The 25,436-nt window shown below is 41.4% G+C and overlaps 2 protein-coding genes across 7 annotated transcripts in view; both read right to left on the bottom strand.

Moving 5' to 3' along the window:
- Window positions 1-254: 254 nt before the first annotated feature.
- Window positions 255-7,513, bottom strand: srsf7a (serine and arginine rich splicing factor 7a). 5 transcript variants are annotated; one of them, XR_012770291.1, is made up of 10 exons: window positions 7,293-7,513; window positions 5,950-6,183; window positions 5,657-5,833; window positions 5,442-5,534; window positions 5,150-5,212; window positions 4,951-4,992; window positions 4,714-4,758; window positions 2,988-3,122; window positions 1,586-2,126; window positions 255-1,055 (listed from the first exon to the last, which is right to left on the bottom strand). XR_012770291.1 is itself a non-coding variant. In XM_075472958.1 (9 exons), exons 2-9 carry the CDS (start codon window positions 6,171-6,173, stop codon window positions 2,033-2,035), a joined length of 873 nt encoding a protein of 290 aa, XP_075329073.1. In that variant the 5' UTR covers window positions 6,174-6,183; window positions 7,293-7,513; the 3' UTR covers window positions 255-2,032. The 5 variants fall into 5 exon arrangements, 4 of the variants coding, with proteins under 4 accessions (XP_075329073.1, XP_075329074.1, XP_075329075.1 ...); XM_075472958.1 differs by having other exon boundaries at window positions 255-2,126; XM_075472959.1 differs by lacking the exon at window positions 1,586-2,126.
- Window positions 7,514-8,794: 1,281 nt separating this feature from the next.
- The window catches only part of slc8a2b (solute carrier family 8 member 2b), a 191,355-nt gene continuing 174,713 nt past the window's right edge, over window positions 8,795-25,436 (bottom strand). For both annotated transcript variants that reach the window (XM_075472955.1, XM_075472954.1), the window contains 7 exons: window positions 23,703-24,076; window positions 20,917-21,020; window positions 20,620-20,637; window positions 19,424-19,548; window positions 16,501-16,600; window positions 15,480-15,761; window positions 8,795-13,246 (listed from right to left, as the gene is read on the bottom strand). In XM_075472955.1, coding sequence (XP_075329070.1) covers window positions 12,870-13,246; window positions 15,480-15,761; window positions 16,501-16,600; window positions 19,424-19,548; window positions 20,620-20,637; window positions 20,917-21,020; window positions 23,703-24,076 — 1,380 coding nt within the window. In that variant the 3' untranslated portion in view covers window positions 8,795-12,869. The remainder of the gene's footprint in view (window positions 13,247-15,479; window positions 15,762-16,500; window positions 16,601-19,423; window positions 19,549-20,619; window positions 20,638-20,916; window positions 21,021-23,702; window positions 24,077-25,436) is intronic.

Raw genomic sequence — 25,436 nt, 5'->3', positions numbered from 1 at the left:
CAAAAAACACTGAAAATAATCAGAATCCTCATCTTTAACTTAAACATTACAAAGATACAAAAAAACAAAACAAAAGGAGTAAAGCATATAGAAGAAGAAAAAAACACTCAAAGGGCCAACATTACTTAGCAATGAGATGCAAAACTTATGCCAAAAAGGACTTGTTGGCTGAGTCCTCATTAAGATATTTCTTTTCAAGACTTGGCACAGGCACCATTTCATGAACGAATGGGAAATAAAACAAGACCAGAGTGATATGTTGAGGAGGTTTATTCAAAAATAAAACTGCCACAGCTATACCATACAGGCAAAAAGAAAAACAGAAAAATAACCGAACAAACTTACAGCAGCCCCTGCAGAAACCACATTTGAGCACTGAATACATTTTAAAATCATGTCAGAGGAGCTAAGGTGAGTCAGATCCATTCTGCACAGTGCCGCCGATGTGGTGAACAAAACACTAAGGAAAACAACAACCAAATAAAACTGTCGGAATGTGACACCATCTTCAAAGGCATGCAGACCAGCGACTAAGATCCATCTCCCCGAATGAATGTAAACTAAACACTGACACCCAAGTCAGTGGGAGTTCAATACAGATATTGTTTACTAATAGTCATTTGGGAAGGAGTTCCGACATTTGAGCTTAGGGAATAAAAGTTTCTAGATCAGTGTACCTCCAGGTCTGCATCAGCTGTCCTGCTCTTTCCCCACAATTTACACAAAGAACTGCAAATTTTACTGCTAAAACTCAAAACACAAAAAAAGGGCGTTTCCTATCTGTGCTACATATCTGCGTATGCAGCAGCAGCGACATTTAAAAAAACAAAAACAATCCCCATTTATGTTTACGTATGCCATACCGAGGCTGCACAGAGATTACAGTCTTGGGGGGTAAAATTAAACCTGTAAATTCAGGACTGGACAGATGTGGGGCTGTAAAAGCAGACCGGTTTTGAGGGTCTGTTTATGAAAGTAAGGGGGGGGACTAAGTCTTCTTCACTCAGTCCTCTGCTGGTGTGGGACTTCGGTTTGGAGTTGCTGAACGGGAGCGACTGAAACAGAAACAGATTGGAATTAGCTTGCCACAGGGGAAGACTGAAGAAAGACCTGAAAAAGACACAAATATCTGAATAAATGGTGTACAACCAGAAAGGATGCTGATATTAATTAAGTGTCAAGATAGTCCTCATGAATCTGAGGTTCTTGTCAACAGTTACTGATATTCATGCCTGTCTGAGATAGCTGTCCAGGCTTGAAAGCTACACATGTACATGAAATCCAAAGGCAAATAAGCACTCATTGTTCCTGTTCTGAGAAATTTAAAACTTAATCCTTCAACTATAAACACAAAAATGTTACTTCAAAAGTGTTGTGACATGTGTCATACAAGACAAAAACCTGCTGAGATATCAGCCCCTCAGTAATCACAGTGCCTGTCTATCTCACACTCATTCAGTCATCAAGCGCACTCACACACACATTTGTACTCTGAACATGCTTGTTTAAGGCTCAACTTTAGCAAGCCTGTAAATGTTCTTTTACCATCAACATGAGCTTGTCAGGGGGTTTGATTTTTGGTTACCTTTGGAGAGAGTGGTAGATACAACAAGTACAGAGAAGCGAAGGATGAAAGGACTGTAGGACGGATGACTACAACACTGCGCCGGGACGCTCTTGAAGACTGATCTCTCGTCAGCTCTTTCTCTCACTTTCAGAAGCTAAGACAGGCGAAGAACTCTGGTAGGTAGGGGGTCTGGTAGGTAGGTAGGTAGGTAGGTAGGTAATGGATTTTAAAAGGCCGAACTCTGATCTGTGTGGGTCAGCCCTCCGGTACGTCTGAAGGCTGGCTGGCTGGGTGACTCTAGTAGAACAACTGTATGTGTGTGCGGGCTGATCTCATCTGAGCGTGTGCGTTGGTCGAACAGACAGTCACCCATTCACTGAGGGGAGGGTTCGGTCGGTAGGTCGACCTCTTTCTCGCTGTCTAACACCAGATGCAGGCGAAGGCTGATCTCAGGTCAGCGCTTAGTCACCCTCCCGCAGGACGTACACACCGCCAGCTGGCAGACCCTGGGCCTGGGATCAGCTGCGGTGTCAGTGCAGTGCTCAGCTCCCACCACACGCTTTAAAGAAAATATGAAAAATAAACAAAACTGCTGCAAAGATGCTTACCGCAAGTCACACCACTGGTGCTGTTCAATCTGATCTCAGTTACTGTTTTCCTGGAGAGTTGTTCTTATCTAGCCAAATTCAGGATATGGAATTTAAACTGAAGTAAAAATTTTTAAAAAACATTTCAAATTATGTTTCTGACTAACTTGAACAAGTGTAAATCCAGAAAATAACAGGCTTATATCTAAGGCAGATGAGATTTCACTGGTTTTAGCTGCTGTGTGTGAACAGTTAACAGGCTGAGCAGAGATTGTTGCTCATGCACTCTCTTTTCAGGATCAAGTGGGGTTGATTAAGAGCCCGATTAAAGCAAACAATGCAGAACCATCAAGACTCAGAAAAGAGAGTACAAGAGGTCCAATCTTTATCTACATAAAACTTCATAGACCTGACAAGAGGGTCCAGGTCCCTCTGCTTTACCCCACCCAGTCCACTACTGGGCAACAGCAGAGGCCGAAGATCTCTCTGTTGAGGCGGTAGAAGGATCTTGGCAGTCATCCATCTTATCGTCACGTGGCTGATGGTCGGTTGGTGGCAGCATGACACTCACACTTGGAAATAGGATCTATTTAACAGGTCATTCTTTACCTAGAATAAAGAACCTCACCTGGCTAATGTGGGAAAAAAAGGCTGACCCTCACCTGGAACGCAGGATATCTAAAAATATATGATGATCTAACTAGACCTCCCTGGCGCTTCTTCCTACTTACATATTATAAAAAGAGAGACCTGACAGGACTAAGATTTACACATTTATTATATCACCCATACCCCATGTCAGTGAATGAGAGACATCTGGACCGAGTGTTTACCTGTTCCTCTTGTGGTTGGCTGATGGCGATCGAGAACGGGATCGGGAGGGGGTGCGTCCCCTGGGTGGAGAGCGCCCCCTGGGTGCAGAGCGCCCTCTGGGTGCTGAACCAGACCGAGAGCGGGATCTGGAGCGACTGATGACAAAGAGGAATTTTTTAAATCTTGAATGATAAAATTCCAATCATGCTCCAGCAGGTGCAGACATTTCAGTAAACCAAAGCAGGAACAAGCGCCACGTTTCCAGTATCTCATCAAGCTGTACCAGGGCTCCAGACTAACTTTTTACACTGGTTGCACTGGTGCGCCTAACTTTTTTTCTTAGGTGCACCAGCACAAAAGTTAGGTGCACCAAAATTTTCAACCGCACTGCATTTAACACCGCAGTTTTACAGGTTCACTTTATTTATTTTAAAAATCGCTGTCCATATGTCTGTTAACTAGCAATCTGGTCAAAATAAAGTTCTTTATTTGAAGCACAATTCTACAAACTTACTGAACTTAACTTACTAACTACTTACTGAAAAAGTGTTGGTGCTTAAAGTGCTTCACTGACCTGAAATTTAAACTTAAAACATCTCAAGATAAATGAAATAAAAACAAAATCTAAATTAAAATTGCAAGTGTTTTAAGGGCTTCAAACTGAACATCTCATGGCTCAATGTCTTATGGACTATGCTCCATCGCAGTCACATGCCCCCCGGATGGCCAACTCCTGTAGTTGGGTTAAATATATATATCAGTATATTCATCGGTCTACCTCTCCTCAAGATACGGCCGAACACACTGACGCATTCCTGAACGATCAGGTGCTTTCAGCTGCTGCCTGCCGCTGAAAGGCAGCGGGGACAGAGGACACTGAGCAGGTAATGTGTTTCATAGATGCGTTGTGCTTTTTCAGCGTTTCAATTCGAAATGTGTTAGAACCAGTCACAAATGCACTATTGCCACACTTTACAGTAAATGCAGTTCATTATATTATCAGCTTTACTGCATCTTAGCCAGGGAAACTGCTCAAGCCACTTTTTTTTAGAAATGTATACACTTTACCCCTTTTAATTTCAGATGGTTCTGGCTCGGAGTCGATCGTTTGTGGCTCATCATCTGATGCTAGCTCCCGATGCTAGCTCCCGATGCTAGCTCTGGACCTGGGCTTGACATAACGTGGGAGGTTGATGGGTCCGTGTCAGAGCATTGGCTGTGATTATTTTTGGACGTATCAGGCCTTAACTTAACCAAAAAGTTGTCAACCGTTCTTTTAACGTTATCACCCGCGGCTACATCCACTGTTTATCTGACGGCCGAGGTTCATCACCTCTCTGTCTGACTAGCAAGCACGTGTTCAAACGTACACGGGCCAATCAGAGGGGGGTCCCGCCCTTCACTATCTCTGATTGGTTTAGACCACGATATGGGTCTAACGTGTGTCTGTTGTTGAAGCACAGGGAGACTTTCAGTCGCGTAGACTTTTTTTTTCTATTTATTTCCCTCTAACGGGTGGTAGCACCGGTGCACCCTGAGATTTTTTTTAGGCGCACCATTGAGAAAATAGGGCGCATGTGCGACCAAATTGGTCGCACTCTGGAGCCCTGTGTACTGACAGACAAACCGATTCCACACAGACAGGAAATGATTTAGTCAGACTGCAGTCATCGATGCACATCTGCACCCGGCGTGAGACCTGCGCCGTGGTTTAAATATCCCAACAGGCTGTTTTACACAACCTACCTTCTCACAGGAGTCCTGGTCTTGGAACGGGCTGGGGAACCAGACCTAAAAGTAGAAAACACACAGCGGTTTGATTACAACTTTAGGGAGAGTGGAAACAACCGAGTGAAATACTAAACAATTGATTTCAGAATACGATTATTCCTGTACCATCCTCGCTTCAAAGGAGGAGTAGAAACATGTCGAACTTATCGTTCGTTTTGTTTTTAGTCTTAGAGTAACAAGCTGTGTTCTTACCTGCTCCTGCGTCTGGTATAGGATGGAGATCGGCGGCGGCTCCTATCAAAGTACAAAAATCACAAAAAGGATGAACAAGACTGGTCTAGCTGATTTACATGTATTATCATAATGTTGAAAATCATGTTATGAGATTGTGAACAATTTAGATCTTTAGACAAACTCTTAAATTTCAGTTCAATTTGCATCATTCACATACTCGACACTTTCTGCTTCTTTGCACCTCTGGTTAGATGCTAAACTGCGTTTCGTTGTCTCAGTACTTGTAGCAATCGAATCACACGTCAATAAACCAGGTTTGGTGAGTTTAAATGAAAGACAATAAGAAACATCACGTTAATGTTGAGCCATAAGTGATAAACCCTCAAACACGTCAACACAACCCAACAAACTCATTCCAGACTCTACAGGTTACCCTGAGTTTTACAATAACGGCATGTAGATGGTGCCAGCTTTTTGTATCCATGTTTCATGTTTCAGTGTCAACATACCGGCTGTAGCTTCGGCTGCGGCTACGGGAGCGAGAGCGGTAGTCGCGCCTGCGGGACCTGGACCTGGAGCGAGATCGCGAACGAGAGCGAGACCTGGAATGAGAGGACAAGTTAAACCACTCCTTTTCTGCTCCTTTGATGATACAAAATGGCAAACACCACTTTAGGGCGACGTAAACAAAGCTCAATGACAGAACAATGGAGTATTCCTTTACCTGCTGCGACGGCTGCCTCTCTTGCTATAGCGGTAGCAGTCGTAGGCGTAGTGGCCCCGGTCCCCACACTGGTAACACCTATCATTGGGGTCGAACTGCCGACGGCTCGGCCGCCCACGGCCCTTCCTGGAGAGGCCTGTGGACATCTCCACACGTACACGGGAACCACAAAGGAGCCTTAAAGGGTAAACAGGGAAGGTTGAAGATTTTTATTCCAATAATTATCTTTGTTTAGGTCAGAAGAAATTTAATTGTTTCACAAATTAATTTAAACTGATTAAAAAGCTACTCACTTTCCATCCATGCCTTTGACAGCATCTTCTGCATCTCTGGGATCCTCAAACTCCACAAAGGCAAACCCGGGTGGATTCCTGGCCACCCAGACGCTTCTCAGAGGACCATAATAACTGAAAGCTCGCTCCAGTTCCCCCTTGGCAGCACCATTGCCCAAGTCACCAACATACACTTTACAATCAGTGGCCCGAGATGAACTGCGGGAGGATGAGTAGTATGACATCTCTCCCTGCCTGTTGAGGAGGGAAACACACTTAAACTAAAGCTCAGACACAATAAAGTCAAACTCTGAGCTAATCAACTGATGGTCAAAACAACAATTTCCAACTAAACAACAGATCAAGTTTAGCTTCACAAAAAGACAACTTAAAAATGTTGTGGGGACACATCTGTGTTTATATAAGTTTTCCTTATAAACAAACATAAAAACAGTTTTGATGCTTTTCTATCAAACATTCAGCCTATGAGTTGGTGTAGCTGTTTAATATCAGACCTCAGAGATCAAAGTGTAACAGGAGTAAAAAGGTGTGACTGACTATCAGCACAAGTTAACTGGAATAAAGGAAGATGACGTGTTTAAAGCAGATTTCGTCCTCTGTTGGCTTTATAAAAGTCTGAACTTTGGTGTGCAGGCGAGAACTACTGTTGTCAGAAAACATAAATTTTCAGGACTTTAAAGAAGTCTTTTAAAGGACTTTTAAACCTAATTTTGGTCCCTACACATGTTTTTGTCCACCCTTATTTCGGGTGGATATAATTATTCGTACAAACTTTAACTGTATTCATGCAGATGCCCTTCCTTTTCTAAATATTTGGGGGGGGGGGGGGGGTGTAATCTCCCACTTCCTTTGAAAACAAAGTGTGTGACGAAAGAAAAGCGCGGTTACACGCAAACAAACGATCTCCATGGAAACGGTCTCTCGTTCACGTGGGGGGGGGTAAACATTTCGTGAGGGGAAACATTTTGCTTGATTTCACAATCTCACTATAATAAATATTTATGATAAATAAATCAAACTGAAGGTTTTTGGTGCGTTTGGCTCCACGGGATTGAAACAGGTCGTTTGGTAGCTCAGCAGGTGTTTTAGCGCCAACGTTACAGCGAGTTAACTACGCCAAATACGACTTCTAAATAAAATGAATCCCACTAATGTACAGGTCCATTACACACCATTAAGACCTACCATAAGCAGAAATTACTGTTTAAAAAAAACCCGTTAAAATAAACACAATAACATGGACCTGACGCCTATGAGTAAATTGTTAAATCCAGGAATTAGCCGAGGCCTTGATCTCAGCCTGCTTATAAACAATGGCGGTAGCACGCGCTAGCCGGCCTTACCTTCTTCCGCTGATTTCTGATTCCGCTCCGATCAGAGACGAAGCTTCGGCAGCCTCTAACAGAAGCCGGCGCTCCTATTTAACCTACGAAATGATAACTGTGCAGAATCTACACGTTTAACAGCCGCACACACGGTTATCACTAAAACCTTCTCATGTCGAAAGCTCGGCGACTTCACCTCTAGTGGTCAACGGCTACGCGACCTACCCGCGTGCTTCCGCATCTGCGCACTGTGGCTGAAATACTTCCGGTTAAACCAGCTCAGCTCAAACAGGAGAAGGAGAACTTGCTCAAATCGCATCCTAATGACAACATCTTTTGGATGTCAATCTCCAGCGATATAAATTGGAAAAAGCTTATACAGTTTTACAAAAAATATCTTATTAAAAACTAATGAAGGAGGCGCCATTAAACGTGTTAAATAGGGTTTTTAAAGCTAAAGAGATTATGGAAAGGTTCAACCATAACGTAAACCCTGTTTGTGATTTTTTTAACTTGGATAAGAAAACTTTATTTTATATTTTCTTTCATTGTACACAAACCCATTTGTTTTGGATAGATATACAATTTTACATTTATTGTAAATTGTGCCAATATTGAAGCTAGAGATATATTCTCAAGACCTGATTTGGGCTCAAAATCAACATTTATAGAACAGTTGTTGATTTTCATTGACTAGTTCTCCAATAACCAAAAAGCTGTATGACCTACTGATCATTGCTTTTTTCCTATTGTTATTATTTATATTCAGTCTTCAATAATTGTGAATTAGCTTGAAAAATTCCAGTGCCTAAATAAGTTAGAACTCAAACTTTTGCAGTTCTTGTTAAGAATTAGGATATAAATAATCTGGTTCTTATCAAGTGTTAAAATTAGCTAAATACGACCTCAGATGGACAAAACATGACATAATATACTGTGTTGTCATTTATCTCACTAAAACAAAATACAGAAACGAGGTGTGAACACATGATTGAATTAAGAGGGTAAGTATCGGCCATGTGGTGCTAATCATTTACACTTAATCAAATAATCATCAGTAAGTGTGAGCACCTCTATAAAAGCAGAAATGTTGTCAGTTTGCTGCTCTGGAGCATTCAGGTATGTGGTAGTGATTTTATACAGACAATTTAGAGTAAATTAAGAGTATCTATAACAAAATATAATATATATGTTTGACTTGGAGCTGGAAATTTCTGCACTGTTGCAGGAAAATTCCTGACAATCAGTTTCCCTTTTTGCTGCTGCATCTACAGGATAGTTAAAACTCTAAAAGCCACTGCAGCCTTCTCTGACCTGCAATCTGTTGCCTTCTCTGGGTTAAAGAGGAGGAGGACCGTCCGGTTTGGTGTCAGCACACAGTTCAAAAGACTTTTGCTTTCGACGTGATTTAAGGGATTTGAAAATGAATCCTTCCTGTTGTTTTAATACAGCCCTTCAGCTGGTTGGAGCCGTGTCCTTATGTGCACTCATTTAGTTAAAAAAACAATGACTCAGACACGTTACACATTGAAAATAAATAAACTATATTTAACTAAGGTCAACTTCACTCGATTAAAGACCTTCATTTTCTTTCAGTAACACATTACACCTCATGCCATGTTTTCTAAAACAAGTTTCAATTTTTTTCTTTTGCATTTCATAAAAAAAGTTAAATATAATCTTCAGTTAATTTATTACAATATTGAATAAATGTATATGCCTATCACATGACATTGTAGTAACTCAGTCGTAATTTCCCTACAAGGATTCAGGCAGAGAGAAATTTTCATTATCACAGGAAACAACTTCACAAAGAGACACATTGAAGAGCAAGACCTGGGAGGGAGCAAATGGGGGAGGAAGGGGAGAAGAGGAGGGTGAACACGAACACAGACACAGAAATATCATACTCGGACAAACAATAGGATGGCCTGGGATGCTGCTTGTTGCAGGCATAGCTTTGACCCACCCGAGCGGGCGCTTTTTCAACGAGGAAACAAACCAGATAGGCAGAAGACAGCCGTGTGGGTGTTTCTGTTCAGTGTATCTGATGGAGCTGTGGTTGTGTATCTGTGTGTTACACCTCCTGTATTTCACAAAGAGACTCTAAATCAAACTGTATGGACCTGATAAAATATGCCTCGAGGCGTCCGTCACAGTAGACCATGCTGCTAACACACGGGATTCGTCATGCATGTAAACGGGAAACACGAAGGGGAGGGTTTACACTTGGGAGGAATGGTTGAGAGGGGAGGCGTCACATCTAGCTACAGAACAGCAAAGGCCGAAGCCGACAGTTAGTACAGAAGTTCATGGAAACACGGAAAATTGTCTAGACATTGTGGACAGTTCTGTTTCTGGCTGCAGAGCCACATCTGGGTCACATCTGCTGGCGGCACTGGGAACATGATCGGAGGTGTTCCACTCTGTACCCAGCTATCCATGACACAAGAGTTCATCAGACCTGTGTGAGTCATCTTGATCCCACCTGCTGGTTCACTGAGTTGACTCGAGTTTGACGACTGTTCCAGCTCCGTCGTCAGTATCTCCAACACTTCAGCTCGCCACAACCTGAGACTGACAATTATACTGGCAATGTTCCACACTGTTTCCTCATGTAAACATGCTACTTACACTAAAAACCCCTCCATCATGAAGACTGGATGAAGAAATACCTGGAGGGTTACAACAAACACTGTAGCAGAAGATGCGAACTGAGCTCATAACGAAGCTGCTGACAGAAGATGCAGATTAACTTTTTCCTGTATTGCACATCAAAACCACAATCCTTGAACTAAACTCCAAATTGTTCACCTCAAGGACCTGCAGCACAGCTTATCCTTACATAAATAATCCTCTGTAAATAAATAAATTATCTCATGAGAAGAAATACACATACCATGGACACAAACAAATCAGCAGATGATGTACCTCAGTAAATTAGATGCGCGTGTTTGGCTCTTTCACACTCCGACACTGTTTGAGCAGTTAAAGGGAGCTTCCTCACTGTGGAAAATATATCAAAATCTAATCCACTAAATTCAGCATCAATGTAATCTACACTACCTGCTCTACACACTGATACTATTCTAAATGTTGTTTGGAAATACAAAAAATGTCTACCTTGGCTATTTCTGCAAGGAAAAGATACAAAAACTGGTTTTAGAAAGTTTACAAAGTTGTTAGTTTGGGTAAACGAACCAAAGCTTTCTGACATGACTGCGCTCATCAGCAGTCAGAACAACCTCACCATGAATAGCACTTAGTAATTGTGGGTGAGGTTTTTGTAATGCAATGTCCTCGCAGAATTATATTTAAGGTGACTGACATTAGGCAGTGAATATTACAGAGAGGATAATAATGATTCAAGCTTTTTGTCAAAGCTAATAGCTCTTAACTGTAAACTATGACGTTGCACATTGTTCGCCACATTCACTGTGACATTTTCAAGCACTGACCCTTTGTGTTCTAAAGTAATAACTCTGAAACGTCAGCATGCAAATGTCGCTGCAAATCTGGGGATGTCTGCCTCTCTAGTTGTGTTTTCTGTAGGATTTTTTATTGTCTATTTAGCAGCCAGTAGTTTCATTAGTTTGTGAACATTCGTCCCAAGTCTGCCTAGCAATACTGAGCAACACACACAGGCCGTGCAGGGCTGTGCTTTCTAATGATTTCCTCTGAAGTCAGTGCATGATGTGGTGCTAAACCTGCAGCAGCATTTCTGACTTCCTGTTTTAGAATCAGCGATGGGGCCTGACAGCTGTCGGCTGCTGACGGGACTAGAATGAAATGACAGACTGCGTGGTCAATGAACAATGTAGAGAGTTTAAAATAAAATGGAAGTCATGTTTAGCCTGTCTGGTAGTTATATTGCACTCCAAGCAGAGACAGAGGGATGAATTACAGCAATCCAGTCCAGAACAGAAACATGATGGTTTCATCTAGATCCAGTGTTACATTAGTCAGCAGAACCAGTTTTAAGTGTTGCACTCGACTAAAGGTAAAACAACACTATGTATTAGTTACATCAAACAAAGTGCAGCCTGGGCAGTTTGTACAGCTGAAAGCTTGAATACTACATTTGTATTTGAATGTTTTCCTTAAGGCATTCTTAGTTTGCTAACTGAAAGCATCAGTTTGCTGTAAATTAGCATCCTGCAGCCTAATGAGTGTGTTCTATCAAAGCTATTACTTTTTTACTTAAGTGCCCTTAGACATGTCATTTTTGTAAACTAACACTGTTATTTTATTCGACTGTCTGGGCATGTTTTTCTGCCCGTGCTGCTGTCACTCAAGATGAGTTCAGCACTCAGATTTCAGTCTGTCTCTCAAACAAAGTTTGCACATGTGTTTAAAGTGTGTGAGCAGTGATTTCGTCCCTCTGCGGAGAAAAATGTTAATTTATCTTTCTGCTTCATACAGGGAAGATTCGACATTAACGGCCAGCTGGCAGTTTCTGACATGTCGTTTACAGGTGGATTCTGCTCGTTCCCTGTAGCACACGTGGCGTGTGCTGCGAAGAAGTGTCTGCCTAAACATGCAAAGATAATTCTTCAGTTTGACGTAAAAACCTCTGTCAAATAGCCTGTGGTTACCATGAAAATAATCCAGCAAAGAGACACATCTGAACAGCATATTATTCATGTGTATTCAACATGCTGCCAAAATCAAAGCCATCCATGACTCTAACGTTCAGGATCTCTGACTCAGCTCTGTGCATGAATTTTATAAACATTGAAGGTCCTCTGACAGTTTTTTTTTGCTAATTTTCTTTCCATTGTTCAGGTTAGTAGTTTTTCATTTTCTCTCTTAACTTTCTCAGTTGTAGTTCTCCCTGTCTGCTCCCTGAAAACACTACACTGGTTTTTACTATTTACAGCGTATGTGGAGGATCGCCATCATCTATACTGCGTATTAAACAAGCATCACAACTATATGAGAACCTCCTGTAGTAAACAAATGTAATGTTATTGTTTTGTAAACATTTGACTCCTTTTTTTCACACAGTACTCCACCTGCTCTGTGTAAAACTCGATGTGTAAAGTCTGTGGTACAGAGCGGAGGTGGGAGGGAAAGATGTTGATCCTTTACTGCAACTCATGGATTAAATCTGCCAGCTGTGCTCGTGTTTTTGTTTCTTCTTTATAGTACCATGTCAGATCCTGCAGGACAGCTCCTCAAATCCAAGGTAAAACCCCCCGGGATGTGAAGGAAGCCACCTGTGCCACAGAATCAAACAGTACTGTCATGTCTCACCTGACTTTCTTTTAACTTTTAAAGTGTCTACTTGACAATCACTCTCTCTCTACAGCAACCTTCTGGCTTCACACCTCTCGTCTCCAAAAACACTTCCATCCTCTTCCCTTAATCATTCCAACTGTGTGTGTTTGTCATGATCTCATACTGTACATATAGTGTGTGTGAACATGTATCTGAAGTATTTTAGCTTCCCTGCATCAAAGACCAGGACACCTCCTGGCTGCAGTGAGCCCTGTTAAACATGTCAAACTGTAGACTGTATGGACCGAGGGTTAAAGTACATAGGCTGGGGGTGTTGCTGTTCAATATTCTTCTGGAACATTCATCATCTCCTTTTTAAAAGCCCTTGATGTGGCAGTAGGCCTCAAGGCTGGAGAAGAGGATGTAGAGGAACCACAGGCCGAAGAACAGCAGGCTTGTCAGGATGCGGCCCAACCTCGGGCCTCCCAGCTCTCCACCGATGGAGGGCCTGCGTCTGAACAAGAGCACACCCATGCAGATGAAAGCGAAGATGGTGAAGAGTGTGACGGAGAAGGCCAGTGACCCCGGGTCCACCCTGAACTCCTCTCCTTTGATTTTCCAGTAGATAGCAGCCACTGACCACGCCACACCGATCCCCAGAAACACATTGACCGCGTTGCTTCCAGTGACGTTTCCAACAGATGCGTCAGCGTGCTGGTCCTGCACAGCGGCCACTTTGCTAGCAAAAGTATCTGCAAGAGAGAGGTCAGTAAATTATACACCCACACACAAGCTCACACAAACACAGGCAGCTGCACTGTGAAGATCCCAAGACCCGCACATCTGCTGGATCTGAAACTGATATGACACCAAAGACAAAATGATCACAGACACATCTAGAAAGATTACAAAAAACAACTATAATGGATTGCAAAGGAATTATAAACAGACAAAAATTATCGCAAAAAGACACAATACAAGCACACGATGACTTGAAAATGACACACTGAGACAAAATATCAAAACAGATAAAAATAACTCAAATAAAAGCAAAATAAAACTCCTGAAAAGAGACAGAAAACAACTTCAAAATTAAACAATAAGCCACACACACAAAATGATCCATAAGGGATTAAATAAAACTCCAAAATAAATGTTTAAAGACATAAACAAGTAACAAAAAAAAAAGACAAAATAAGTAAAAGAATAAACAGTTACCAACACTGGGAGACACAAGAAAGTAAAAAGAGAACAAAATATCAAGACATAACATTAATAAAGGGACAAACAAATGACTGAAAGAAAGAAAAAGAGAAACAATACAACCACACAGTGACAAAAAACACATTATTACTGAACACATAACTTAAAACACACTGTTACACAAAACCACCTACAAAAAGATAAAAAAGGTTGTCAAATTACATTAGAAGGCTGTAAAGAAGCCGTTCTTAAAGGGGAACTCCGGGGCATTTGAAGCGTGTTTCCATTGCTAGAGGTTGTCAAATAATGCTAGTATGACACAGAGAGGTGCGTATCTGCGCTCCCTGTGTGGAGATTGCTCTGTCCGCACAGCATGTCATGCGAGGCTAATACGTGGTGGCTAAGGGGCAAGAGCTAACCCTTCCACGTAAAACAGCAACTTGCACACAGCAGAAACGTCACACCACTTTATAAACCATCCGACAATAAAGTCACAAGCCTTACCATCAAAACCATATGCATGGTTCTCACATTACTGGCATGGGGACGTTACAAAACAACTTTATAAACAGCATGTAACTCACCGGCTGGTTGTAGGCTCGCGCATGTGAAAGCCCAGAAGAGTCGATGGAGGATAATCCCATATACAAAACAATTATCTTCTCTAGAAAAACTGCGTTCAAGTATTTAAAACATTACAACAATACATGCCCAGTTATATTGTTGTAATGTTTTAAATACTTGAACGCAGTTTTTCTAGAGAATATAATTGTTTTGTATATGGGATTATCCTCCATCGACTCTTCTGGGCTTTCACATGCGCGAGCCTACAACCAGCCGGTGAGTTACATGCTGTTTATAAAGTTGTTTTGTAACGTCCCCATGCCAGTAATGTGAGAACCATGCATATGGTTTTGATGGTAAGGCTTGTGACTTTATTGTCGGATGGGTTATAAAGTGGTGTGACGTTTCTGCAGTGTGCAAGTTGTTGTTTTACGTGGAAGGGTTAGCGCTTGCCCCTTAGCCACCACGTATTAGCCTCGCATGACATGCTGTGCGGACAGAGCAATCTCCACACAGGGAGCGCAGATACGCACCTCTCTGTGTCATACTAGCATTATTTGACAACCTCTAGCAATGGAAACACGCTTCAAATGCCCCGGAGTTCCCCTTTAAGGAAGGGAAACAGGGAGAAAAGGCTGAGCTGTGCCAAAGGACACAAGAAGTGGGCTGAAAATCAGTGGCAGCAGGTCTGATGGAGGGCTGAATCCTCCCCAGAGCCCGGAGCTCAACATTACTGAAGCAGTGTGGGATCATGTTGGCAGAGAACGCAACAAAAGGCAGCCCACATCCAAAGAAGAGCTTTGGGATGTCCTTCAAGAAGCCTGGAGAACTATTCCTGAAGACTCCTTAAAGAAAGGACAGAAAGCTGTCTGAGAGGGTTCAGGCTGTGTTGGAGGAGAAAGGAGCTCAGAGCAGATATTCACTTTAAAGCTTGTTAGAGTTGAACAAACTCTGTTTTTGCCTCATATGCTGTTTTTACATTTATATTTGGATCTGTTCAATAAATCACTGTAACTATTTCCTGTTTTCCTGGAAATATATTAAGAAATAACAAATGCATAATAACTGCAAAGAGACACTCTTTGGTTGCTCTCAGCTGTAGGGCAGATGTGGGGATTTTAACACGTTTCACATCCATTTACTGCTGTGCAGAAACTAAAAGAATAACAATCCGTGATACCTTCTGCTCTCATACCATGAAGAAGGATATTTGCTCACCTGGAATAGAAGTTCCCAGTGCCACAAACACCACAGCGGTCACAGTGTCCCGCAGCCCCACGGTGCACCCAAAGTGTGACGCCAAATCTCCAATGAAGGCGGTAAGTAAACCGATGGCGCTAATGGACACAACAAAGCAGGCCCAGCCGTTCCAGTACTCCGTGGGTGGGACACAGGCAAACAGAACTTTCCAGAAGACAGTGAGGAAATGCATGAAGTAGTCATAACAGGATGGAAGGTGCTCCTCACGGCCCTCCTCATCATCATCATCATCGCCGTTACCTGGAGGAGTGTAAAAGATAAGAGTCAGAACAGTATTCACCAAATTCCACACCAAACACATCCACTCAGCCTGTGCGATGATATGTGTAAATATGACAACTAACAAAATTCTCAGAGATTTAAACACTAATGAAAGTGCAGGTTTTGAATCCAACACGTTTGACACCAGGCTGGATTCATTTGTGTCTGTAGTGAACTTTTACTTCCACTAGGTGGTGGTCTTCAATTACAAATCTGACTTCCAACAACCATTCATGCCTAAACGTTAACATTGGTTCACTGTAAGAGCCATCATATTTTCCAGTGACTGACAAAACCTGGCACGAGCCAAAAATGTGCACTTTATCCGGGGCCCACCACATAAGGAGACCCAGGTAGGGCTATTTATGTGAAACCAATGTGGACAAGCCTATATGGCGCCCATTTATCAGCCCGTTGAAACCCACATACAAGCGTTAGCTGGCTTGTTGTATTTCAACAATGTAGAAAAAAAACAGTGAAGCAGAGATTTGTAATTAAGTTATGTTTGTAAACGGATCAATACATAATTAAATATGACTTATTTCACATCGCGACCTAACACCAAAGTTTTCTGTCAGAAAATTTGTGTCAGAAGATTCCCAGTTTTAAGAGTGAAACATGGAGGTTCATCGCACATACAGCAGCTGTTTAGAGGGGCAGACAGTAAGGAAGGAGTCTCCTCATGACAACTGTTTGTCCACACACAAACAGAGCTCACCTGCGCTGACAGTGACCGCCTCCACAAACTGTTCCCTCCAGGAGTGTGTGCCAATAACCAGCGCCAAGTTGGTCTTCTTAATGAGCTTGTCAACAGTGCTCTGCAAATCAGAAACACAGCGCACCTCATTAGCAACCAGTTACAGTCAAGGACAGGTGACAGAGTTGCTCAGGTGAGGCCTCTGTTGTCCTGTTGGGTGATGCTGCAGAATCTCATTAGCCTTGTTTTGATGCCCTCCTGTCTTTTTTTTCTTTAAAAAGTTCAAAATAAAGACAAATAAATCTGAAACTGAAAGGCAATGAAATGATAAGCACACAATTTAAACGCATCGCATGAAAAAAAACTATTTAAACAGAAGACTGCATTCTCAAAACAGAGAGCATGGAGTTTGGCCAGGTGAGCCGGGTCTTGTGCTAAGTGCTGCTGAATTGCATTGTTGGAAACATAGGTGGTAATATATTTATTAGCTTTTGTAGATTTAAAGGGAATTTATTTATGAAAATAACGTACAAATATATATTCTTTACCTGCAGTAGACAGTAGTCAGAGCGCTTTCAGTTTGGTCAGTCAGAAGTTTCCAGATTGGCGAAATAAAGTTAAATGCTACTCAGAAGGCTAAGCTACGCCTGAAGAACAATGTTTCCACCATCTAAACAATTTACAACTTAAACATAAAACATTTTCCCAAGAGTTTGAGCAAAAGGTATGTTGTAGAAATTTAACCTGTGTCACTTCTGTCAGAAAGTTGTTTACAATTTTTCAGCCACTGAAAATTGTAATAACACAGTTCCATGTTGTGTTCAAAAACAGTCTGGGATGCAAAACTGGTGATATGGACGGTGTTATACAGATCCACTTCATGTGACTGATTGAGGTAGAATTATTACTTCGTATACTGAATAGCCAAAATATAACATTTGCGTGAACCCGTTATGAATTTTTTTAGCCTTGAGATATTTTAGATTATGAATAATTAGCTTTTTTAATGCTGCACAAAGACAAGAATTAAGGGAAAACCATCTAGTTATGCAGAAAGACTAGAAAAAGGGAAAAAAGTTGCACAAAGCCACTGCTTTGTAAAAGCTAAAAAGCTAGCTTGCCGCTGGACTTAAATAGCTTAGCATAAAGATTGGACACAAAGGGAAACAAATATTTTTAGCTTAGTACAAAAACTATAAATGGTATATTTCATCTGTCCCTACATACAGCTAACTTAGCAAAAAGATTGGAAACAGTTGGAAACAGCTAACTTAGCAAAAAGATTAGAAACCCTAGATTTAAAGGGCATACAATTAGCTAACTTAGTATAAAAAAGTGGAAATAAAGCAGATTGGTTATTTTAACATAAATAGAGACTCATTGCAACAAAAAAAAGTTAGCTAAACTGCGGCTAACTTAGTTAAAATAGCCACAGCTCAGGCAGTTGAGGAAAGGAATGACAAGACATTACCTGTCACACAACGTTTACCGTGAATCACAGGGTGTACTTAGTTTTTCACACACTGCTTCTACATTTTGGTTAAGTGCATTGTTCCTCTGAGGCTGCAACATTTTTCACACACCTTTCGCTACGAACAGATGCACTGAGTATGTATTAAGCTAAAACCAAACAGTCAAACTTATGTAGCTTAGAAATGCAGTCCTCACCCATTCATTCATTATTTATTTGTACACAGAGCAAAGACAGCTCCTCAGTCATCTAATACTGACTGTCTGGTAAACAAAATCCGAATGCCAATTATACCGATTGTATTTTTCCTCAAGCTGGTTCAGACTTACCACAAATCATAAAAGACAGGAATAATTATTTCTCTCCACAATGAGTCCGTTTAATCAGCTAAAGAATTGAGATATTGAATTTTAGTGGTCTGTTTGAATAAAATTATTCTATTTGATAGATGTTGTTTGTTGCTGTTGCTTTTCTATTCCCTCCCCATCTTTGCTTTATTCTCAAACAGTCCATGCTCCAGTGGGTATTTAAAGCATAGTGAATGTTTGCTTTGTTTTCTTTCCATTTTCAGACAGTTTATGTTAAAAAATAAAACTATCTAAAAATTGCAATCAACTAACCAGCTTCCAATGAATAAACTGGTTTTGCCATCTACATAAATAAACTTCCCAGAGGGCTCCTGATAAACAGCTTGTAATATTCTTCAACATAAGACTTCACTGAGTTACCGAGGTTCTTTCCTCTCATTAAGGTCATATTTTCTTAAAAGCAGTCAAAACAGACAGAGTAGCATGATAATATCCTTGTTAATATTTGTGAACTGTAAATTATCTTTATAGCTGTAGGTGACTCACAGAGGAAGCATGAGTTACAGTTACACATGTGCACGTGATGTGATTTTGAATTCTGTGTGCCTCAAGCAAGCTGCTGTATTGAGGGCAACTAATGCCTTTTCAATAATTTAACCCTATACTACACCGCCTCACATGGAGGGTTAAGACCCAGGTCCAATAATAGAGGAAAGAGCATGAAAGTGGATTATATAACATAACCAGAAAAACCACAAACTCTTCAATTTTGAGGGTTGTTTTTGCCCACAAAATCAGAAGACTAAAGTCAGAATGCAGAGCAGGACCAGGAGTGAACAAATCTGCTCTTGTTTTTGGATTTACAACAGAAAAACTGTGCATGTAAAGTCGTTTTGGATCAACACTTTTATATATCGGTGATCCTTTCTACTTACAGTGCTTTATGTTATGTGCAGCTGTCTTTGCAGGTTCTCCTTATTATTCTTTTAAATACCATAAAAACACAAGGAACTTTAAAACTCTTATTGGCTAACAACAATAAGCCTATTTATTCTGAGGGCTACTGCGTGCATGCAGCTTAAGTCTTTTTTTGACAGCACAATACAATAAGAGGGCACTGCTCTTATAGAGGTCAACACAGGAAAATAAACAACTTAATGTGCACCTTGAATTCATACGACTCTTCAATGACCACCTCCAGGCGGCTGTGCTCTCCCAGGATGGGCTTCCCCATCTCAGCTATCCTCCGGGCCTCCTCCTCCTCAGCACTCATCTGCCCCTCTGACCCGTCTGTGGAGTGGAGAAGAAGAGGATTTACCTCTATCAATAACAGATCGTGAGTCTGCATTTTATTTCTTTTTCACATGACTTTATATTCTTGGAATGCTCAGAGGACTCTGGCAGCTTATCTTACAATAAAATCCATATAAACAAAGGAGAACTTGCACAATATTTTTCACCTTTGCACTGTTCTACTCTTTGATTTAGATTTGTTTTTCATATATTTTATCTGAAGTTTCTGTGACACAATTTGCAACAGATATTCCAAGCAATGCAAGCAGTGTTTCTGAGATATCTAGGCTATTTCCACACATTTACACCACAGAATGTAATATGTAACATGCAAGCTCCCAGAGTTCAGCTGTCATAGATTACAGTTAATATTTATTGCACATACACTCACATACATGCTCTAAAAATGCAAGCCACTAGGCCACTGATGTTCATCCAGTATAATATGTTTTACTGGATGATGACAGGCTAGAAACTAATCCCATTAGTAATAGTAGCAGAAGTCACTAATCTTAATCTAAACTAAGGATCAAATCTTGGCAAAAACAGGATGACATCAAGCTAGAAGCCTGTGTAAACTTGTTTATTATTGATATGTTGTGCATGTTGTGCATTTGACTGCTGCACAGAAATGTCGGGATTTGATATTTAGTGTTTTTTCAATTTTTTCTTGCAAGATAACTCAATCACAAAAGAGCAAACACAGTGATGGAGAGCTGAGTCTGGCTGAGCGTATTATCTATCCCCGTGAGTTCAGAAAAATTAATCAGAGGCTGCTCTGATAATTGAATAATTACAACAGTTTTAATTACATGTGGAATATCTTTGGGTTGTTGGTCTGACGAAACATGACGGAAGACGTGAACCAAATCTAATCAAAAGCTTTAGGAAACCGAAAAGGGCTGTGTTCATTATGTTCTGACACTCTATCCACAAATAATGAATCAATTAACCCAGAAATTAATGAGAAGATTTAGAGATCATGTAGAGCTGCAGCCGTATTCTTGACAAATCAAATCAAGTTTAGGCCTCCGGTTTGAAGCAGAAGGAACAATCAGATGGTCTCACCTTGGTTGAGCAGCAGAGCTGTGGACAAAAGGAAGAGCCATGAGTGGGAGCACACATTCAAGAAAGAAGACAACAAAAGCTCACCCTTACAAGCAAAAAAATGAGTCACTAGATAAAGACTCAGCAAAGCTCTTTCAGCTCTCTTAACATCAGTTCAAGGTGGTTTGTTTGAACCAGATTAAAGCTAAAATTAATAAGTGTTAACATTTTTTACAGTCTTACAGATCTGGTCAATAAGAAGCCTCCATATGAGGAGCTGCAAAACAATCAGTTCCTGTAAAACACAAACACACATACCTGAGATTCCTCTCTTTAGCCAGCGGGGCTCCTCCAACACAATGAAGAAGTTCTCGTGTTTTTCATATTCTTCATCGTCAATTATCCTCACCTGGAGAGTCTGACTGCACAAACAGACACACACAGACACAAACTGTAAGCCATACTGACACAGGATGTGGAAAAGCGTTTGGTTAGTGGATAATGTGGCGCTCGCAGGGCTTTCGCCGCAGGTCGCCCCTGTTAATAATGAGTTGGAGACACTGAGCGGAGCTGCCCTCACGGTGGGCTCCCTCCTGTTTGCCTCTGATCGGAAGCAGCTGGAGTGAAGCTGAGAGCAGAAGGAAGTCAGGTGCATCGAACGGACACCCAACAAGTTGAAAATGAAACCGTAAAGGTCAGACAAATAAAACAGAAATGGATTGATGGTGAAAAGAAAAAATTACGCAGGGAAATAAACTGTTAAAGTTGGAGGAAAAGACCTTGTGATGGATGATTGTACGGTTCGCTGGATATTTTTGATCTGCTAAGATTTGAGATAAACTTCTGTTTACAAAGATAATCATGCATGCTGCATGCAGCTGGCGGGAGTACAAGTGTATATCAGGAGGAATGACTTGATTATGTGAATCAGACCAGTTGCCAAAGTAATGTTGGATTTGTAAAAGGTTTGAGAAATCATTGTTTGCTTAAGTGATGATGACAAGCCTCTCTGTGGACTGCTGCACAGAGAGTGGCTCGCTGAAGGCAGAGGAAAATGAACACTGACAGGCACAGAGAGGTGGAGGTGGAAGAAAAAGAAATAGAGGGAAATAAATGGAAAAGCAGAAAAAAGAAAGGAATTGAGAAACAATGAGAGTCATTCAACCTGACTGAGGAGCAATGTGAATGGTGTCTTTTCTTTCCATCTTCTTGAGATTTTCTAGTGAGATTTTTCTGTGAAAACACACATTTTTAAACATTTTTCTTCACACGTTTGGATGCTGTGATGCTGAAATGATTTCTGCTGGTAAATCTGAGACTTTCTTTTTTTTTTTTACAACTGTTATGATGCATTAACCACGTCAACATTAAGGTTTTTTTGCATGTAAGAACAGCTGATTGAGTTTTTGAAAGCCCAAGTAATGCCTGGAATAAGACCCCGGATGCAGATGAGTTGAAGAGGAGACGACTAGGATGCAGATTAGGAACGGAACAGAGAGAAAGAAAGAGGAAGTTTAAAGCACTTCTTCTCTTGATTGTTATGGGAAGTGGGAGCTCACTGGTGGATAAAATGGACGAACTTGGAGCACTGATATCAACTTGGTGAGCTGATATCCACTAACTCATGAAATTGAGATTAATTTGTGACACCTGATAGAATCAGCCTCTCACAGCGCTTGTCGCTTTGAGCAGACAGTCAGAACTGGATTCTATATATGTGAACACTATGTGCTCTGTTGCTCTTTAAACTCCAGACAAACAAGAACCAGAGTCTGAGTTTTAATAATCTGGATGTGAGAATTCAGAATTCAGCCACTTACGCTGTTACGCTTAAATAATTTAATACAGATTTTCCCACCATGCATATGTAAGAGCCTTTGTCAGCTGACAGTCGGATCATTCTTGACGTTTTCAAAACACACTACCATGCAGAATCAAGTGGCAACCACACTTACAAACTCAGTGAGGGTTCCACATGGACCTCCACTTGGGTCAACCCTGATGAATAATGAATGCAGCTGCTATCTGGCAGCCACAAAGGTGAAGACAAACAGCATGGTGATGGAAGACAGAGCTGAAAGAGGTGAAGAGGAAGGAAATGGCAAGAGAGGAGGTGGAAATAGATAAATAAGAGGAAAGGCAAGGAGGGGAGACACGATGAGAATACAGATGAGGATGGAATGAGGAAAGGTTAAAGAGGGAGTGCACAACATATAAACTCGGATGAGGTGAACCTGTATTTTTTTTTTAAAGAAAATCAGTGCATCTGTCTTTGTTTTGTCTGAGCCCCATCTGAGATCCACTGACATGTGAGAAAAATATGAATATATAAGAACTGAAATGCCCAGAAAACTGGAAGAAAAAGGAAGTTCAAAGCAGTCAGAGGGCAGTGGGAGGCACAATAAAAGCAATATATTATATATATTTCTAACTAATCAAGCAGATGAAGAGCCACATTAGCATTCAGTGGAGTCATGGGGTTCTTCGGTTCTACGTCATCTCCTGCAGCTTGTTTCAGTTCTGTTTGAACTGAACCCAGCAGCAAATATTGAGCTCAAAGAGGCAAAAATGCCAAATAAAGTTAAAAATTGCACAACAGTTCAACAATTCTCTTAAAAGTTCCACCTGTTGGCATATTTTCGTAAAAAACAGAAAAGTGTGTGTATTCCAATGCATCCGAAATCCCATTAAAGCTGCTGTTATTCACATATTTTTCTGTTTCTTTTGTGAGACAGCTAAATGTATCAGACACTGACTGAAAAGTAGCAAAGTTACAGGATCCAAAGCAGCAAACAAACACGAGGCAAACAGGTGCTTTACACGGGACAGGTTTTGGTCATTAGATAACTGAATCCAGGGGTAGAGGGTGAGAAGAAAGCAAGGGAGCAAATGAAAGAAAGGAAACAAGAATGCAGGACACGAAACAAACACAGCTAACACAGAAAAAAACTGAAATCAGAGACACACAGAACCAAAAACCCACAGACCATGACAAACGTGGCATGAACTGCTATGATCTGCAGCAGTTGGTTCAGAGATTTTTTTTAAGACGAGAATCAGTAAACAGCAAACGAGTGATAAAAGACAACATATTGCGGACTCACGCGGTCTGGTCGTTGGTGAACTCCAGCTCTCCTCGAGCCTCCTCGTAGTCCTCTCCCATCTTGGCGGTGCCACACTCTGTGTGGTACGGCAGGATGACGGTGCCACGGGCGCCTGAGTTGCGCACCACAGTCAGCTCCATGGTTCCCACACTCTCGCTCACGCGCATCATGCGGTCGCTGAAGGTGAAGATGCCGGCGTGGTCATCATCCAGGATAGTAACCGTGGCAACCAGGGGCTCAACTAGACGAGCTTTGGGGGTGGCACCCACTTCGTCGCTCTCAAACATCCCCTCTGCGTCTCCAATGCGCAGGTTGAGCAGACGGACAAAGAAGTGCTCATCTTCCTCAAATATGTCATCATCAATTATGCCAACCTGCAGACAGACGGAGGGGCGGAAATTTAAAAATGAACTTTCTAAGATTTAATTAAAGCTGGTTCAGATGACTGAACCTTGTGTCATCTGTTGTCCTGAACTCGTGAGGTATAGCGCTGTGCTAAAGTCTCCATCCTTAATAACTTCTTTAGATTTTGCTTCCAAGCAGCCATTTTTCTTGTAATTTTTTAAAGTGGTCTTGGGCAATAGTTTTCCAGGCTTTCTGAAGATCCTTCACTGGTTTTTAGTCCAGTTATTGAACCTGACCATCAGTGTTTTCTTTTGTTTGTTCAACCACTTAACACTGACCTATGAATCATTAAAGCTTTAAAAAGGCTCCAAACTCAAGGGATGAACCAGTGTTGTGTCGACACATAACAGACAACTTAGCAAAGAACCTGTTTTAAATTGTATCTTTAGGCACTTTGTTACCAGCAGCCTGTCACAAAAACACATAATTTGTTCATTTCTTTAGTTTCTCTATGAAAAACAGCAAAGATAACACAGTGTGACAGACAGAAAACAGGATTTCTGCAGCAACAAGGTGATTCCCAAAGAGCTGTTAGCTGAAAACTTGGCATATCTCAGCATGGTGTGCAGTGTGTCCTTAAAACATTTGAGGAAACTGGACAAGTGGAGGACAAAAGAAGAAGTGTCAGGCCTAAAGAACTATCTACAGCAGATGAACAGGATCTGAAAGTGATGTCCTTAAGAAAGAGGAAAAAATCCAGCAAAGACCTGACACAGGAGCTGAGAGATGCATCTGGACCTTCAGCTGATCCATCTGCTGTTGGCCCAAGCCTCATCAGAAATGGGCTCCATGGAAGGGTGGCTGTCAAGAAGCCGTTCTTAAGGAAGGGAAACAGGGAGAAAAGGCTGAGCTGTGCCAAAGGACACAAGAAGTGGGCTGAAAATCAGTGGCAGCAGGTCTGATGGAGGGCTGAATCCTCCCCAGAGCCCGGACCTCAACATTACTGATGCAGTGTGGGATCATGTTGGCAGAGAACGGAACAAAAGGCAGCCCACATCCAAAGAAGAGCTTTGGGATGTCCTTCAAGAAGCCTGGAGAACTATTCCTGAAGACTGCTTAAAGAAAGGACAGAAAGCTGTCTGAGAGGGTTCAGGTTGTTTTGGAGAATAAAGCTCAAACCAAATACTGACTTATAAGCTTGTTAAAATTGTCCAGACTTTGTTTTTTTCCTCAAATGCTGTGTTTCCATTCATGTTTTCTCTTGTTTCAAATAAACCACTGCAACCATTACCTGTTTTCCTGGCAAAATATAAAGAAATATGGGGTGGCTCAAGACTTTTGCAAAGAACACGTCTGGTCTAACTGATAGAGGCTTTCTTGGCGGTGAAA

This window comes from Odontesthes bonariensis, chromosome 9 (genome assembly GCF_027942865.1).
Source record: "Odontesthes bonariensis isolate fOdoBon6 chromosome 9, fOdoBon6.hap1, whole genome shotgun sequence".
NCBI classification, from domain to species: Eukaryota; Metazoa; Chordata; class Actinopteri; order Atheriniformes; family Atherinopsidae; genus Odontesthes; species Odontesthes bonariensis.
The sequence above is the reverse complement of the archived record's forward strand: the minus strand, read 5'-3'. Positions and strand labels throughout refer to the sequence as shown.